The sequence below is a fragment of the Semicossyphus pulcher genome, unplaced genomic scaffold, assembly GCF_022749685.1.
Source record: "Semicossyphus pulcher isolate SPU_LCO1_2020_fin unplaced genomic scaffold, fSemPul1.0.p SCAF_20, whole genome shotgun sequence".
Classification (NCBI taxonomy): domain Eukaryota; kingdom Metazoa; phylum Chordata; class Actinopteri; order Labriformes; family Labridae; genus Semicossyphus; species Semicossyphus pulcher.
Genome location: NW_027211694.1, coordinates 1,581,867 through 1,599,070, shown reverse-complemented (window position 1 = coordinate 1,599,070; position 17,204 = coordinate 1,581,867). Strand labels below are relative to the sequence as shown.

Sequence of the window (17,204 nt, the reverse complement as noted above, 5' to 3'; positions counted from 1 at the left end):
TAGAAAACATCCACACACACAGGTTTTATTTATGTTGAACTCCACTCTGTTTCTGGATTTAGACCGAGGTTTCCATGAGAACACAGGTGCTAATGAATGCAGCGTGGTCAAGGCGGAGGATGTGACATCACAGCTCTATGCTAAAGCAGCAGGGTACGTTGTCATGAAAACCAGTGCTGTTAATAGCAGCGCCATGGAAAATGCACTGTGTTAGATTAGTGCAGATAACAGAAGGTGCTAATTCCGGTCCACAGACGCAGGATGTAAAAGTGTCATTCCTTCAAAATAACCTTTATTTACAAAGACAGAAGAAGAGAACTCCACATTTTACCCATGCTTCATTCTTTGGATGGAAACGTTTAAACAGAGTTACATATTTTAATATCTACTTGATGGATTGTCTTATACATGGTTCCCAGAGGATGCATCTTAAAATGTTTGTTTTTCACTTCAGCTTTTTCTTAAGCAAAACCACAGGGTTAATATTTGTTGGTTTACATAATTACTTGATGCTTTTCAGACATTCATATTCCCCAAAGGACGAACCATCATAACTTTTGTGACACCTTAACTTTTAATTTAATATTCAATACTTTGATTTACCAAAAACAGCAACACCGCCTCAGCTATCCTCTGTGTTGATTATAAGTCTGTCAACGTGCTAACATGCTGAACTAACTAAACAATTCCTGCATTACCTTGAGAGCATAATAACATGCTAATAAGCGGAACTAAGATGCTAAAAAAATCCTGCAAAACATGAGTATGCTAGCATTACCTTGAGAGCATAATAGCATGCTAATAAGTGGAACTAAGATGCTAAACATCAGCATGTTAGCTTTTTCCTTGCGAGCATGTTAGCTACCAACATTAGCGTTAGCTTAATGTGCCTTTCTACCTCACTAAAGTCATTCAGCAGCAGGTTTCTCAGTCATTTTGAAACACGGATCATTTTTAAATTCATAGTTTCTTTGCTGGACGCCAGGGGAAAGGAGGGGGTTTTCTATTTAGCAAGGAGAGATCATCCCCTCCAGTTCGAGGCAAAAATCACATAAAGTTATTAATATTAAGCTTTTTAAGCTAATAATATGGTTTCCTCACAGCCTGCTTCAAACATTCTGATCCACGGCCAAGAGGATTGAAATGAAGACTTTTCAGAGGTCAAAACACCAGAATTCATTGTTTTTGTTTTTGTAATCCTGCACAATCCAGCTGAACTGCGAGTTGACCTTTGTTCCATCTCAGTTTAGCTAAACCAAAGCAGCAGCCAACGCTTGTTTTACATTTACCGTGTTGGTTTTGAATATGAGGCCAGTAAATTGTGAAAAATGCTAATCCAAGTTTACCAGAGCCCAAGATGGCAGAAGATATTTAACTTACAACTATATGAGAAGGAGAAAACAACAACAACAAACATTTGATCACTTTACTTCTGTAGTTTCAGCTAACATGGCTGCTCGTTGATCTGATTAAAGCATGAAAGAGTTGTGAACCCTCACACTCTTTTCCCTGTCTCTCCTTTCATTCACAAGACAATCACTTCACCATGGCAATGAGGAGCAACCATGTGATTGGAGCAGCTGTGGTCCATATTAGGCAGCGGGCAGATTAGCAGGAAGGACAGGGCGGCTAATTATAGACGCTAGCATTAAGCTAACAGGCTAACTGCTCTGAGTAGCTCTGCAGGAGCTGCTGCTGCCTGGCTCAAGGGTTCCTCGAGGACTCTTGGACATGATGTTGTAAAAGTATTTGGAAGTTATAGTGAAATATGTTTGTTGTATACAAACTAAGTTTACCCATATTGTTCAAACAAATCTTTATTTAGTGGATGAGTCCACAGGTGTTGGGAGAGGAGGAGCAGGAGGAGGACATGAAGTGCTTTAGCGTCTAGGATTAATTTCCAAAATAAACTCCACATGTGTCAACTAAGCCCCGCCCACTCCACTGCTTAGACCAATCAGAGTGTTAGGGAGCCTGAGGAACAGACAGTGAGAACAGGTGAGTCAACAGGTGTCTGTGTGGGGCAGGTGCAGTAAACATGAGTGGAAAAAGTTAGCTAAAATTGACATTAAAAATTTAAAAATGTACATAAAATGTTGTTCTGTCTTGTTGGTCTTTTACATTTCAGTGTTTTTATGCTGTCTGAAACCTCTATCACACAGGAAGGATGTGAGCTCTACTCTTTCCTGAGTTTCTGCTGAGTCAGTGAACGTCTCATGGCTGGTGAGAAGTGACGAGACGTTCGAGGTTAATCCGGATCTTTCTCTGAGTTTGGGTCGATTCCAGCGACGATCCGGAGGATTCTCCGTGTGACGCCTTCTTCTGCAGCTCTGATGTCAAACAAATGAGATTAACCAGACCTGAGCGTGTGTGTGTGTGTGCGTGTGTGTGTGTGTGTGTGTGTGTGTGTCTATTTAAAACTGGATGTAGCTCAGAGCTCAGCAGGAGTTCATTACAGCAGCAAATACACACAGGCTGGTAACCTGATAGAGTGCGACCTGCTGCAAGGGATTATGGGTCCAAATTAATATCCACTTACTGTACAAATGTCACAGCACCTTCACCCACAACACCGGCTGTATGTACACACTGTAGACTTTACAATGGAGCAGCTGTTAGCGCTGTTAGCAACCTTTATTAGCAACCTTTATTTGACATTTATTAAACTCTTTTATTTAGACGAGGACTTCCTGTTTCGTTTCTTCGGTGCTGTTGCCGATAAATCTGTCTAAGTATAACTTACAGCCAGTTATCGGTTTAAAAAAAGCTGTCAGTATTTTTAAAACTTAACTTTTTCTTTTTCTGGCAGCTGCTCCAACAAACTGACCTCCTCTGGTATAAAAATGAAGCCTGAATCAACCCGGAGCGGGCGCTGCCATCATCTGTATCCAGAGTGTGTGCAGTAGAGATCGGCTGGTGGAGCCGCAGTATTGACGTCCCGCCCCTTCCTCTCCCCAAAACACACATTTACCTTGTGACGTGTTGGAGCCCTCAGGTGGGCTCAGTCTGCAGCAGAACAACTTGTGTCGGTCTGAAGCAGATATTCACGCTGAAGGAAAGTTCAATGACTGTAGTGTTAGTGTTAGTTACGTCTCCTCTCGCCGTTCCTCATCTACTCTGCTGCTCGAGAACAGAACGCTGCAGGAGCCCCATTTGTCCACAGAGCTGTCAATCATGAAGCCACGCCCCCTTTTTATAGCATCAAATAACTAATTAAAAGTAAACTTGTGAGAAAAATAAACACGTGGACATAAATCAGCATGATAAGAACTAACTATAATGACAGAAACCATGTTTGATTTTTGATTTTATAGTTTGACTCATGTCCCATCTGTTAACATGGAGGAGGCGGGCTTTATGAGCTATACCGCAGCCAGTCAGCAGGGGGCGGTAGAGAGGGTTTGGCTTCACTTTGAGGGAGCTGTCATGTCGGCCATCTTTTTATACAGTCTATGGCTAACATATTGTATTGTATATATAATTGACACTTACTTATTTAACAACAATAATCCCTTTAACCCCGTTCTTAATCTCATTTTAACTCCTCCTGAACTGTTAGTGGGACACTTTGAGGGGTCAGAGGTCATTCTTTGTGTGTTCGAGTCAAATATTTCAGACAGTTTGAGCCCCTAAATATAAAACCAGTCATGGAAACTGTCTCTCTACCTGCCTCTCTCTCTCTCTCTCTCTTTCAGCATAATTGAATATAGACCCGAGCAGCCGCACACTGATCTGCTGCGAGGGTCTCTGAGTTCAGGACCAGTGGAAAACTGTGTGTGTGAGTGTGAGTGTGTGATGGTGTCAGATTTGTGAGGCCAGGGGTCAGTTTATTTACAGCGTCTCTCTTCATCATACGACCGTCTCTCTCTATGTCTCTCTCTCTCTCTGTCGCTCTCTCTCTGTCTCTCTCTGTCTCTCTCTCTCTCTCTCTCTCTCTCTCTCTCTATGTCTCTCTCTCTCTCTGTCTCTCTCTCTCTCTCTCTCTCTCTCTCTCTCTCTCTCTATGTCTCTCTCTCTCTCTGTCGCTCTCTCTCTCTGTCTCTCTCTCTCTCTCTCTCTCTCTCTCTCTCTATGTCTCTCTCTCTCTCTGTCGCTCTCTCTCTCTGTCTGATCCGTCCGTCTCTCGCTGCTGGACGTGAGAATGACCGATTGAACCGTATAACAGAAATGTTAAATAAACCATAAGCACGTGTTCTAACGCTGAACATGAAACATCTTTGGACCCACAGAGAGACGTGTCCCCTCTCTGCGGGACATCCAGCCTTCACGACGCTCCCTGCTCTCTTTAACTACAGCTGATTGGATCATCTTCAGACACAAGCGTGTGTGTGTGTTACAGTGTTTGACTGTTCTGTGGAGACAGAGGAGGTGAAGTGTGAAAGTTAAATGTTCATATCGACACTCTGCTCCCACCTGGTGGTTAAACGCTGTCATTACACCCGGTGTGAGCGTAGCCGTCATATTAAACTCCTTCAGCCCTTCAAAGAGACTTTCAGTCCGAAGTTTTGCTTTTCAATGAACTAACTTATCAGTCTTGATACCTGTGATGAACAGTCAGTTTTCTACGGGAGCCCGAAAAGGACATTTTATTCACACCGTTTTCCCTTGATAACGAGTCATTTCTGCTTGACTTATTTATCTTGTTAAATAAAAAGTATTCGTAACTTGAAGGAATTTATCTCCAAACCAAACAGAAGAAACTTTTCAGACACTTCAGACCTTTTATGGTTTGTCTCGGGGAAACTTAAAGGGCAACATAATAAGTTTGTGGAATGAAAAAAATGAAAAAAACACTTAAAATATACTTTTTACAATAAAGAAAATTTACTCTCAAAAGTGAATTTAGCAAAAGACTTCAGGGGCTTTACTACGGAGCGAGTTCGACAGACCCAGGGTCTCTGTTCCTGATGTGGCTTCTCTTAACCTGACACAGGACATCGTGCTGAAAGGTCACACGACGCTGGTTATTTACTGGATGAGTCAGCTCAGGGTTTCTCTGAGCGCGCTCACATCAAAGGGCCGTTGTTTGGAGCAATCTAAACACGGATGAGTCTGCCGTCAGCTGATCGGCATATTTTACAAACACAGAGAAGTGAATCCAGACTGACGTCACTCAGCTGCAGCTGCTGGATGCAGGAGGGACAAACAGCAACAAAACGCAGACTGTGTAAATGTGCAGATATAATAATATCACTGCTGCATCATTAGACATTTATTAGAACACTCGTGTGTTACATCAACACGTTGAACAGATGTATTTCTGTTTGTGTCAGATTCAGACCTGACTCTCTCAGCTGCATCAGACGGACACATGAAGCAAATATAAACAAACAGCAGAGTTCTCACTGTCACGTCTCATGAGTACAAAAGTGCTTCAGGCTTCAGTGTGTTTATCAGTCTCTGTAGATGTGCATCAGTAAGGCACGATGAATATCTGTCATGAAGATATTTTAAAAACTCCTGCAGTAAACAGGAAGTGTTTCATCGCTCTCTCTCCCTCCTCCCTCTCACCATCTGCTCACAGAGCGCCTGAATCAAGAGACCTGATTGGTCAGTAGGTGGTGATGAGTTCAGGTTGATCTCTTATCTCAAACATAACCTGCTCCGGAGCAGGTTAGGTGTCCCCAGAACGTCTGCGCTGGCCTTTGATTGTTAAGTCGGCACAGGTGAGTTCAATCACCCTCAGTGAGGGAGAGAGCAGCACCTGGAGAACACGGCACAGATTCACTCACGTACCTGATTAAAGATCTGAGGGGAACCTCTTTCTGCGCCGTCTGACATCTTTAGTTACATGAGGATTAACTGCCTCTCCTGGGAATGATTTATTGTTTTCAGTTTAATTTTAATAGTTTGAGTTTTGGACTGATCGTTGGACAAAGTGTGGAAACGTTTGCTCCACTTGATCAGAGCTTAACGGCCTCTTAACCTCTTGTGTTTAAAACCCCACTCTAACAGTCTTGTATTATTTATTGTACATTTCTAGCAGTCATGTGCAGCTGTCAGAGTTATAAAAAGAGACATTCAGTTTGTGTTCTTTGCCTGCAGGGAGAATGCAGCATTCAGGATGTCAGCTCGATGCTCTCTGCTCGTCAGCATCACAGCCGGTGTGATTCTCTCTGGGGTTAAAAAGCTTCTTTATCGTGTTCTTAAATAAAAAGACCAACAGGAGTTTAAATGAAGAATTAATTTATTATTTGCAGATCTGTCTTTGTCCACCTGGACACTCAGCCTGTGTTCGGCTTGTAGTTGCAGACTGTGTCCACCAGGTGTCAGCGGAGACTCTTGCTTCTTGCATGAACACACAGATCAAAGTTCATATGTCATCTTTAGAAGTTATGAACATCTTTGTGTCATCCTTCCAACATGTGTTTGATGTTCTCCAGACATTTATTTGAGCTTCATGCAGAGTGAAACATCTGAACATTGTGACCCCGTGACCTTTCCTCTAGTGCCCCCCTCAGGTCGAAATCCACCTTAAGTATCTGATCAGCTCGCTTCCAGGCTCAGTCAAGGTAACAGCGAATGAAAGCACCAGGTCCAGGTTTCTTTGAGCTTAAAGAGCTGCTCCAAGTGAGTCGAGGCGAGGCTGGCCGAACAGAGCGACGGACAACTTTTCAGTATTTCCAGTTTAGCCAGCGTTTAAACGACTTCCTGCCCAGACGTCCTCCTCCGTGCGCTGCATTGTTTACAGTCCGGTCAGCAGCTCGAGCAGCGACCGTGTGTTCAGATGTTTGTCAGGTCTGTCCTCAAGAGGAGAAGAAAACTACTCTAACATGAGGAGCCATCATTTGATGCATTCAAGGAAGTCGGGAAATCTAAATGCTGAACGGGTTTTGCGACACAACGTCAAGGGAATTTGTCTCAAGTTGAATGTGTGATCCAGAACAGAATGTTAGCTGTTAGCTGTTAGCATGCAGATGTTTGTTTATAGAGATTAATAAGACGCTTTGTCAGATGAAGCTGATGGGAGTCTGGATGTCGTCACGGAGGATCACTCTACGCCTGCTTTTGCTCTCCACACAGACTGTCAGTCAGACAGACATCAAAGCCTGCTGATACGTGATTGGTCAATACTCGGACTACAAATGGAGACCAGAATACTTCCAACACCCGAAAACATTTCACAGGCCTTCAGAGTTTATACGCAGAACAGTAACAGAGTGTGTGTGTGTGTGTGTGTGTGTGTGTGTGTGTGTGTGTGTGTGTGTGTGTGTGTGTGTGAGAGAGTGTGTGATGAACCCAGTCAGAACTTCCTCTGCAACAGGAAACAACACTTAACTTCATGGAAATGCCACCGAGCTTCTCTGTCTGATATGTTAATGAGCTGTGTGTGTGTGTGTGTGTGTGTGTGTGTGTGTGTGTGTGTGTTTTTCATGACTGAGCTATGATGCTTTTTTTTCTCTTTCTGAACACTCGGCATATTTTCTGAAACTATGAATCACTGGAGGACGGAGTCACACCTCAGATCATTTTACTTTCATGGGTTTATTTTAAACAAAGTTTACATGAGTCACAACAAGCGCCGTCATACTTTTAAAGACCCGCCCTCTTTAATCTTTGCTCGCACGTAAAGATGGCGTCCTGTCGTCGATTACATTCAATTAAATATTTTGATGACAAACATTTCAACTGATTTTGTTTTTTCATTGTCTTTTGTTGAGTATTTATCAGGGATTGATTCTAGCCAGCAGCTCTCCGTGAAGAGGTCAAAGGTCACAGAGAGCCAGCTCAGCCGCTTCCTTCTGCTGCTACGAAACTGGAGCCGTTTGTTACGACCTCAAACTGAAATTAAACATCCTGCACACTTTCAAACACTTTATTAACAACCGCTCAGTCCTTTAATCTTTATTTACAACATTCATGGACAAACCGTGCACCATGTAACCTCCCCGACACACACCTGTACCTTGTGTCGTTGCCGTGTCGGAGCCCTCAGGTGTCCTTGGCGTGTTGGAGCCCTCAGGTGTCCTTGGCGTGTTGGAGCCCTCAGGTGTCCTTGGCGTGTTGGAGCCCTCAGGTGTCCTTGGCGTGTTGGAGCCCTCAGGTGGGCTCAGCCTGCAGCAGAACAGCTTCTTGTGTCGGTCTGAAGCAGATATTCACGCTGATGGAAAGTTCTATGACTATAGTGTTAGTGTTAGTTACGTCTCCTCTCGCCGTTCCTCCTCTACTCTGCTACTCGGGAACAGAACGCTGCAGGAGCCCCATTTGTCCTCAGAGCTGTCAATCATGAGGCCACGCCTCCTTTTTATAGCATCAAATAACTAATTAAAAGTAAACTTGTGAGAACAATGAACACTTGGACACAAATCAGCATGATAAGAACTAACTATAATGACAGAAACCATGTTGGAGAAAAATGTATTTGACGTCATCTTTTTATAGTCTGTGAAACTTTTTTCAAACTTGGTGCAACTGTCATTATCTGCAGATCATCAACTTTTTAGCTTTGTAGTGGTTTGCATTAAAGCATGCTGATGTTAGCATTTAGCTCAGAGCATCACTGTGCAGCCTCACAGTATTTCTCAGATGAATTAACACCTTCTGATCTGTGGTTTCCTTTCCTGCAATCGAAACCTTTTCTAACAGGAAGCGTCACAATTAATTAGTTTTCTTTCGCCATGCGTGAAACAGAAAAGAGGCTTAATATATCCCTTCACACCAAAGTTCCTCCCTGCAGCCAGTTTGCAGAAGCAGAAGAGCCGAGCTGCGTTCGGTGTATTACAGACATGCAAACCTTTCTGCATTAGCATCTGCAACATGCTGACTAACACTGAAACACACTCACACACACACACTGAGAAACGGAGGCGTGAGCTGAAAGTTGATTCTGTGTCACGGTTTCCACCGCTGTCCGTTGCTGGAGTGCCCTTTAACACCGCAGCAGTCCGCCCCCTCAGTGCCCCCATCCCCGTTACACAGTCAGAAACACTGAATTAAAGATAAACACCAATATCTAATCATCTAAGCTCTCACATATACCCGTCATTTATCACCTCAAGCCGTTTATTTATTTATCAGTTGGGCTTTTTGTCTCTTGAACTCACAGCCGGGTCACTGTCGGACGTTTGAAGCCTGACAAGAAACAAAATTCAGAAGTGGCTCTAAATGTTTTGGTTCTATGATCATCAACTGTGATCAGAAGTAAATGTGAAGCCAATTAAAACCTGCATTCTTCCTCACGTCCAGCAGAGGGCGACTCTACTGGTTAGAAGTCTGAGACAATGCTCCTCCTCCTCTCCTGATGTATTCCCTCAGTAAACATGTTCCTAATGACTTTATGGTCTCAGTCTCTAGTTTCAAGTCTTCTTCAACACAGCATGATGTTCATTTAGTCACTGATGCTCCCATTGAGAGTCACACAGACCAGGAAGAGGGGAGGGTTGAGGGCGGGGCTACCTGTGTGCCAAACTTTGTTGGTTTCACGTTTGTTTCCTTTTAAAACTTGTGTACATATTCTAATCGGAGGCTCTCCCTCCTCCTGAAGCGAACAAGCTGCCATTCAGAGGTCAGACCTTCGCCACGATTGGCTGACAGTATTTGTAGTGACCGCGTAGCCCCTCCCCCACATGCGCGATCCCACGTGGCGGAGCGGCCGCGCTGCACCGTCAGAATACATGGCTGCTCTGGGATCGGTTATTCGGGCCTCATATGTACGAGGACGAATCTCCAGGAGGTGTCGGAACGGTAAGCTGAGATCTTAACGATGACAAGCTTGTGCAAGAAGGCCGCCTGAGGGGAACAACGGTGAATGGCGATCGGTCGGCTTCGGCGAAAGGTTCTCAGAGAAACCTGCAGCTGTTCTGAACGGCTCATTTCAGAGGCGACCTGAAATGATGCAGTTTCACTTTTTCACTGTGAACAACAAACAAACACGTGAAACCCATGAAAATATGAGAATATGCATTTAAAGATTTGGCCCCTTTAAGGCTATTGCTAGCTTAACTAATAGCTTATAAGTGTGTTAGCTAATCTCTCGCTCTCTCCTGCTTCTTCTCCCTGTTCAGATATGGTCACTTTTAGCTCCACAAAACCCCCAAAACCAAGATAGCGAAAAATTCAAAATAGAATTCCAAAACAACAGTGGGTGGCGTCACGTTGGCTACGTCCACTTCTCATCTATTTTTAACACTGGGTGATGCGTCTGAGCCGTCGCTGGCAGGCTGGAAAATGGGTCAAAACAACCACTGAGGAAGTGACAGCAGCAGCGTCCCAAAACAGAAAAAGAAAAGATTATTTAATTCAGTCAGTTAGTTTGTCTTCTATAGTTTGTGCAGCGGTTGTTAAGTTGTTGTTGTTTACTGACCACACAAACACACAGCTCTGCTCTGAGGGGGAAGCACAGCTCGCCTTTCTTAGAAGTCACAACCTCAGAGCCCTGCAGAGCATTCACCGTGCATTGTGGGTTAAAGCTGCAGTTACTGTAAGAGAAATCTACCTGCCTATTACCAGAAGCGAAGTCACAGGAAGTGACATCACAGCTGTGCGCTGGTGGGAGGGGTAGGGGTCTGAGAAATACCCAGACCTGTCTGTCTGCAGAGGATCGTGGTCTCTAAGCAGCAACACAGACAACAGTTTCATTTCTGCAGAACAGAGTCTGTGTCAGCAGAGACGCTGCGTTTGTTTATGTCACTAATAATAAATATTATATCAAAATGTATTTAGAATTAATGCAACATTAAACAAACATTCACTCAAGTACAACTTTCAGGTTTTCCTTTTTGTTTAACACGTTTTTGACGGCTTTAGTTTGCAGTTAAAATGTAACAACAAGCGTTTCAAACTCTTTGTATCTCAGAGATTTAACCACTGCTTTCCATCCTCTGGTTTATCAACTCTTTCCAAGAAGCAGTGTTTGGTTAGGTCTCCTTGTTGTGCTTCTGTCAGGATGATCGGGGCGTCTTAAAGTTATCACAGAGGGAAGTGAGCGATTAGAGAGGAGAGTGAGTCATATCGTTGCTCTGCACACGACAGGAACAAAACTGTTCAGTTCGGCATTCTCTGTTGTCATTTTACACATCTGTTAAGATTTTAATCATCTTTTTGCACAGGCCTGGCCTTTGGAGCACCTCTCACTACCTGATGGTGAGATAATGAGTCAGCACAGAGCACTGGAACATATATATATATATAGACTTCACACACCTGGTCTTAATCAGGGGCAATCAGACACACACACACCTGACGCTGCTCTGGGATGATTCCCTCACCAAACTCAATGAGTGGCAAAGACTCATTTCCCATTCATCACATGGCTTCATATAAAGAACTTTAAAAGCCTCAAAGATGTACAATTATCCAAAATGTTATAATGAAAGAGAGAAGTCTGAAAAATGAACAGATTTGAGGATTTAAATGTTCCTTCTTTCCTCTCCTAGGAATCAGCTCACGAGGAAATAAAAGGGCACAAGAGGATTCTGAAAGTAAAAGCACCATCTGTTCTCACCTCACAACTCTGCATCCAAGCAGACCTAAAGAAAAAGTGGCCTTGAGGAGTTCCACAAGGCTCAACCATTGGGCCTCTTTTATTTAACATGTACATTTATCTGTTCAACACAACAAACTATTTACAGTTTGCACACAATTACATCACACTCTATGCAGATGACACCCAAAAATAACTCGTAATGTTCTTTAGGAGTCTGTGTCTTTAACGTGCCAATCTTTTGGTTGTATCTCTGTCCAAATGCGACGCTCGTTTTTTGCTTGCCGCATTTTGTACAAACGTCAATGTAAAGATGCAGATAGTCAGTCCCTCCAGGAAGTTGCGATTAAGCGTGCAACTTTATAATAATAAATCTAACACTCTTCTTGTGATGATTCATCCATGCTGAAAACTGTTAGCCGTTAGTGATCATCATCTGTTATCAGTGGTTTTATGCAAGCGCAGCACCTGAAATAACAAGTAGAGCAGCTTTAATGTGTCGATTCTTCTTTGGCGCAGTGAAAAATTACTATTCCGTTTAAATGTAAATAGTTTTATTCCATTTTTACGCATTTTATTTGGCATCTTGACACAGAAATTGACCTGAAGTGATGCTTTATTGGAGCGTTTGTAGCTCACAGTGGATGCGTCGTGTTAAACATAAAAAAGGCCTCAAAACATCCCAACCTGCATCGAAACTTTTTCAAAAGTCTGCAGCGAAAAAAAAGGAATTTTCGGGCGCAACAGTCACAGAAAAAGCTGAGAAGTCCAGGATGGACTGAAATAGATGCAGACGGTTGCAGCTGCAGCGTTCTCGTGGACTAACGTAACAAAATGCTCAATCGTGACATCATCCTAAAAACATCACAGGAAACAGGAAATGCTTTTCATTCTTCTTTATTCAGTAGCATTCATCTGCATACATGTGCCAATCAATAAATTATCATAATAATACAAAAACATAATAAATAATCATCTATTAGTCACAGCGTTATGATTAGCTTTTAAATAGACACCTTAAATTAAAAAGAATAAATATGAAAGTTACAATATGTACTTTTTCTTCAGAGACCCGTCAGCATTAAACTCTGGTGTATTTGTACCGTAAACATCGTCATCATCGTCATCGTCAGTTATATTTTCGTACACTTTCAAACACACTTTATAAAATCAAATAAAAATATAGATTTTTTTTGGACATAGAAAAATAGTTTTCACGTTAAAATTGGAAATATAATTTTCTCACACGTCACGAACAATAAAAGGTTCAGCTTGAGGCATTAACATGAAAAATATAATAATTAATAATTCTGCATTAAATCAAACAGTCAAATCAAGAAATCAAGTATTTCCAGGTGATATTGATCGATACTGATGAGGTGAGTGAAGCTTGATTAGAATTGACTAAACCTGATCGAACAGTGATCAAACTGAAACTTTAAGTGTGGAGCACCAAACTTTAAATCATTCGAACTTTAACAAACGACGTCATCGATCAGGCGGAGTTTCTTTTGTTGTTGTCGACGTCTTTGTTGTGCCTCTTTCTGTTTTAGGCTCCCAGGCGAGTTTTGGCCCTCCGTGCTTGCCGTCGGCGTCGCCTCTGCTTAATGATGTTGTCGGACAAAGAGCTGGCCTCCTCGTACAGCCAGGGCAGCTCCCACAATGCTTTGCTCTGGACGACAGGGTTGTCCATCTAGAAGAACGAGAAAGAGAAAAACATTTTACATTAATTTATGATCGTAAAATCGACAAAAACTTTCAGTCTCACTCCCGACACATCGAATCATCATCATCTGGCAGCTTCAAAATATGACTTTGTAGGTTCCTCTTTTTCCCGAGGTCACGTCAGTAATAATAACTTTCACAATAAGACAGGAAACTTAGCAATAAGAAACATGTTATGTCCAGTCAGACTTTCAAAATAAAGCAGCAAAGCTAGGTAAAATAAATAAGGCCTCAAGTCAGCAATAATAAATAATGAACACCCGGTTAGACTTTCAAAAAAAGGCGGGAAACGTGTCAATAAAAACATATTAGACTTTCAAAATAAGGCGGGAAACGTGTCAATAAAAACATATTAGACTTTCAAAATAAGGCGGGAAACGTGTCAATAAAAACATATTAGACTTTCAAAAAAAGGCGGGAAACGTGTCAATAAAAAACATGTTAGACTTTCAAAAAAAGGCGGGAAACGTGTCAATAAGAAACATGTTAGACTTTCAAAATAAGGCGGGAAACGTGTCAATAAAAACATATTAGACTTTCAAAATAAAGCAGTTAAGTTAGCAATAATACATTCTAAACACCTGGTCAGACTTTCAAAATAAGGCGGGAAACGTGTCAATGTGGCAATCTCTCTCGCTCTCTCTCGCTCTCTCTCTCTCTCTCTCTCTCTTAGTGTAAGTCTGTGTCTCTACCTTGATGTGTTTGAGATCCTGCAGGTTCTGCAGAAGCTTCTCCTGCTCCTGGTACCGGTGTCTCCTCAGGTCCTGGACCTGCCTCAGGATGTAGCTCAGCTTCGTCCTCATGTCTTCATCCGTCCTCGCGGCAGCATCAGCAGCGTTGCTCTCGGCTGTCTGAGGGCTCGGGGTGGGCAGCTCCTTCAACATGTGGCCAAAGAGCTTTTCGTACGACTCCAAAACGCCGCCCATGAACACCTTCTGCGCCTAAAGAGAAACACACAGGAGGTCAGATACAGAAGTCTGCTTCTGGTCGCTGATATGTGAGTCGCTATTAAGGAAACAACACTGATGGTTTACACTTGTCTTTGTCACATCCTGAAAAGTTGAGCTTTTTTCAGCAAGATTTAAGAGACTATAAGTCGACTTTTGGAGAGATTAACGGGAAGCAAAGCTTTGGCAGGTATTTTAAAAAGCAGGAATCATCCTTTAATTAAAGATGAGCTGATCTTATTTAGATTGACAAACTCATTCCGGTCTTTAGGTTCAAGTTAAAAGACGTTTCTACAGAGTGGAAAAAAAAACTGTGTGGTTTCCCACCCAGCGAAGAGTCGGCCTTAAAGGGGAACGCCACTCACTGACTGTGAAACATTAAAGTTATATTCCAATCTGCTGAAACAGACTCAGAATCATTTGGATGCAAGAACTCAGAGAGGTCACAGGTCAGCAAAATATGATCAACACTATAAGGTACATTGTTAACGGTGGTAGAGACTCGACGGCGGTTTAAAGTTTAGTTTCACTTCAGATGAGTCACACGAAGATGCTCGACTGGAACAAAACCAGAAGTGACGAAATGTAACACCTGCGATGTTGTGGTGAGGGAAAAGCACACAATGGGAAAACCCAAAGCAGAGTGTGGGACGGGTGGCCTTTAAGGCTATGCTAAATACCACCTTCTGTCTAACACTGATTTTCCAACTACCAGGTGAGCTGGATTCAGGACCACTGTAATTCAAGTTCAAACCAAGATCCAAAAACAACTTCTACTCCTTTTAGAGCAGCGAAGAAGAGCAGCTTACAGGTCGTTAATCATGTGACCATGATGATTTAAACAGGTAAAAACAACATATAGATCCGTTTCAAGGTAAAAATCATTAGCCTAGCTGCTGCTAACATTAGCTTAGCTTGTGTTTAGGTAAGGATAGCACTCATACCAAATGCATACAGGGTAAGAAGTATACAGCTGTTAAAAACTAATCATATTATGTATTTTTTTATCGCACTGGTATTAAAGTATAACTTGCATGTGCAAACACTGAAGTCATCTGAATCAGCATCAGGAAGGCACCTGATTAGCTCTTTGAGACGCTCCAGTTGACATTATTTCGTGCTAATTGAACGAGAAAAATCCCAAAGATTACTTTGACAGTTTATTTTATTTTAAAAAATCAAGATTTCAGTTTAATTATTGTTTACTTAACGTTTATTTTTACACAAATAACGCCACATACCACGGCATCTACTGCAGGTTCATATGAATGTCCTCTGATCTTATCTTACCTAGATATCATCTTGTTAACCGCACCAACTGAAGCGCGGCAGGCTGTAGCGCTCCGAGCTCGAAACCAACAATTAAGTGGCTTTTTTGTCTTTGTTGTTGGAGATTGAAAGTTTGATTTGGAGCCTGCGAGTAGTTGCACCGGATTTGCAGAATGCAGAACCAGCAGCATAGAAGCCACACAAACCTCAACACTATCTCTAGTGCCATAAAGAAGCTGTTCACAGTGTCAGACTACACTGAGGAAAACACCAGCCTACTGCTGACTCAGTGGTTAGCAGCTAGCTTAACGCTGGCAGAGCTAAACAGGAGGTCAACAAGGAGAGCATTTAAATACTTGGATGTACACTCACACTTTCTTTCTGTAAATCTAAAGCTCTTAAATTACATTAGAACTACTTGAATCAGCTCAGAGCGCGGGATGTTTTTATGCCCTGATTTGTGCCTCGCAGGCTGTGAACCAACAACCTCCACCAAAGCTCAAGTCAAGCAGTATTTAGCCTAGCTTAGCATAAAGACTGGAAGCAGAGGGAAACAGCTAGCTGGCTCTGTCCAAAGTTAAAAAATATACCTATCAACATGTCTTAGAGGGAGTAAGTCTTGTTAGCGCACGGGATGTGTGAAGTCACTGCGAGGTTGACAGGTTTGTTAATATTCTGCCTGTACAATGACCAAAACGTGTGCTCACCACCCAATCTGGCAACGTGCCTAACAGCAGGAGAGGCTTCGCTGAACAGCGGGCTGCTGGATACGAGCGGTTTAGGATGAAGGTCCGGTCTTTATGCTAAGCTAGGCTAATAGCCTCCAGCGTCTGATCTCACGTATTCCCAAAAACTTGTCCTTTAAAGTTCCCACTGAAAACTTTATTTAACCTTCTATGACCCCTGTTCATCATCTTTAATGTTTCACAGACGCTCCTTTGGTCGATTTGGATGTTTAAAGAGGTGAGACAGCGAGGTCAAAGGTAGTTAAACCCCAATCCAACACTGACTGACCACGGACACTTCACAGAGAAGTCATGTTCCTATTTGTAGACATATAGAAGCTAAATTGGTCCTTGATCGAGTCGGTTTATATTTACCTCCATTTTGCCGGTTAGTGGTTCTCTGGAGAAGACGGGCTTCCCGTTAAATCTGTCCTTATTGGAAATGCTCTGAAAAAATACAAAAAAAACAACATTTTCAGGACGTTGTGAAAAAATTCAGACGACCAGTTTTAAACATGTTGGTGCATTCAAGGACAATCTGACACCTCAGAGATGTTGCAAAGATTTTCTCTTATCAAATATAATAATTAAAAAGTAAAATCAAGAACAGTCTTTTAAAAACACACACAGTCAAAGTAACGTGTTTGCGTTTGTGCGCATGCGTGTGTGTTTGTGGTGGGGGCTTCAGTGTGTGAAAAGTAACAGGAAATAAGAGCTTGTACCTGCAGTTGAAGTACTGCTCTTCAATGACAGTAATACAAGTACAAGTAAGAAGAGCATCAGTACAAGGAACAGTGGTCGTTCTCTCAGTACTCACATAGTGCTGTAGGAGGTTCTGGATGGTTCTGTTCATCTCTGCAGGGATGTGGGAGCTTCTGACCTGGGACACAGCCAAACACAGGGACAGACAGACCACTGCCCTCGCCATTGCAGCCATATTCACTTGTAATACCCCTGCTCGCAAAAGTCGCCGGTTCGATTCCCAAGCCTGTTTGGACCCGATGTAACTGCTGGTTGCAATCCCTGTCGGATAGACGTGGAGTTCGGAAACAGGCTGACCGGAAAACCTGTGTGACTGACTGTGATGGTCTGAGTGACAGCTGAGTGTCTCTTGCC

General features: G+C 42.7%; 1 protein-coding gene across 1 annotated transcript; it reads right to left on the bottom strand.

Annotated features, from left to right (window-relative positions):
* Positions 1-12,413: 12,413 nt before the first annotated feature.
* On the bottom strand, positions 12,414-17,204 carry ifng1 (interferon gamma 1). Its single transcript, XM_069671213.1, has 4 exons — positions 16,906-17,204; positions 16,464-16,535; positions 13,840-14,088; positions 12,414-13,115 (listed from the first exon to the last, which is right to left on the bottom strand). The coding sequence occupies exons 1-4, from the start codon at positions 17,023-17,025 to the stop codon at positions 12,972-12,974; spliced, it is 585 nt and encodes a 194-aa protein (XP_069527314.1). The 5' UTR covers positions 17,026-17,204; the 3' UTR covers positions 12,414-12,971.

Bases quoted from the DNA above. Each gene is read 5' to 3' on its own strand.
- ifng1 (XM_069671213.1), bottom strand. From the start codon at position 17,025: ATGGCTGCAATGGCGAGGGCAGTGGTCTGTCTGTCCCTGTGTTTGGCT. The intron at 16,536-16,905 runs GTGAGTACTGAG...GTATTTTTTCAG, and splicing joins AGAACCTCCTACAGCACTAT to AGCATTTCCAATAAGGACAG. The intron at 13,116-13,839 runs GTAGAGACACAG...TCGTTCTTCTAG, and splicing joins AGGATCTCAAACACATCAAG to ATGGACAACCCTGTCGTCCA.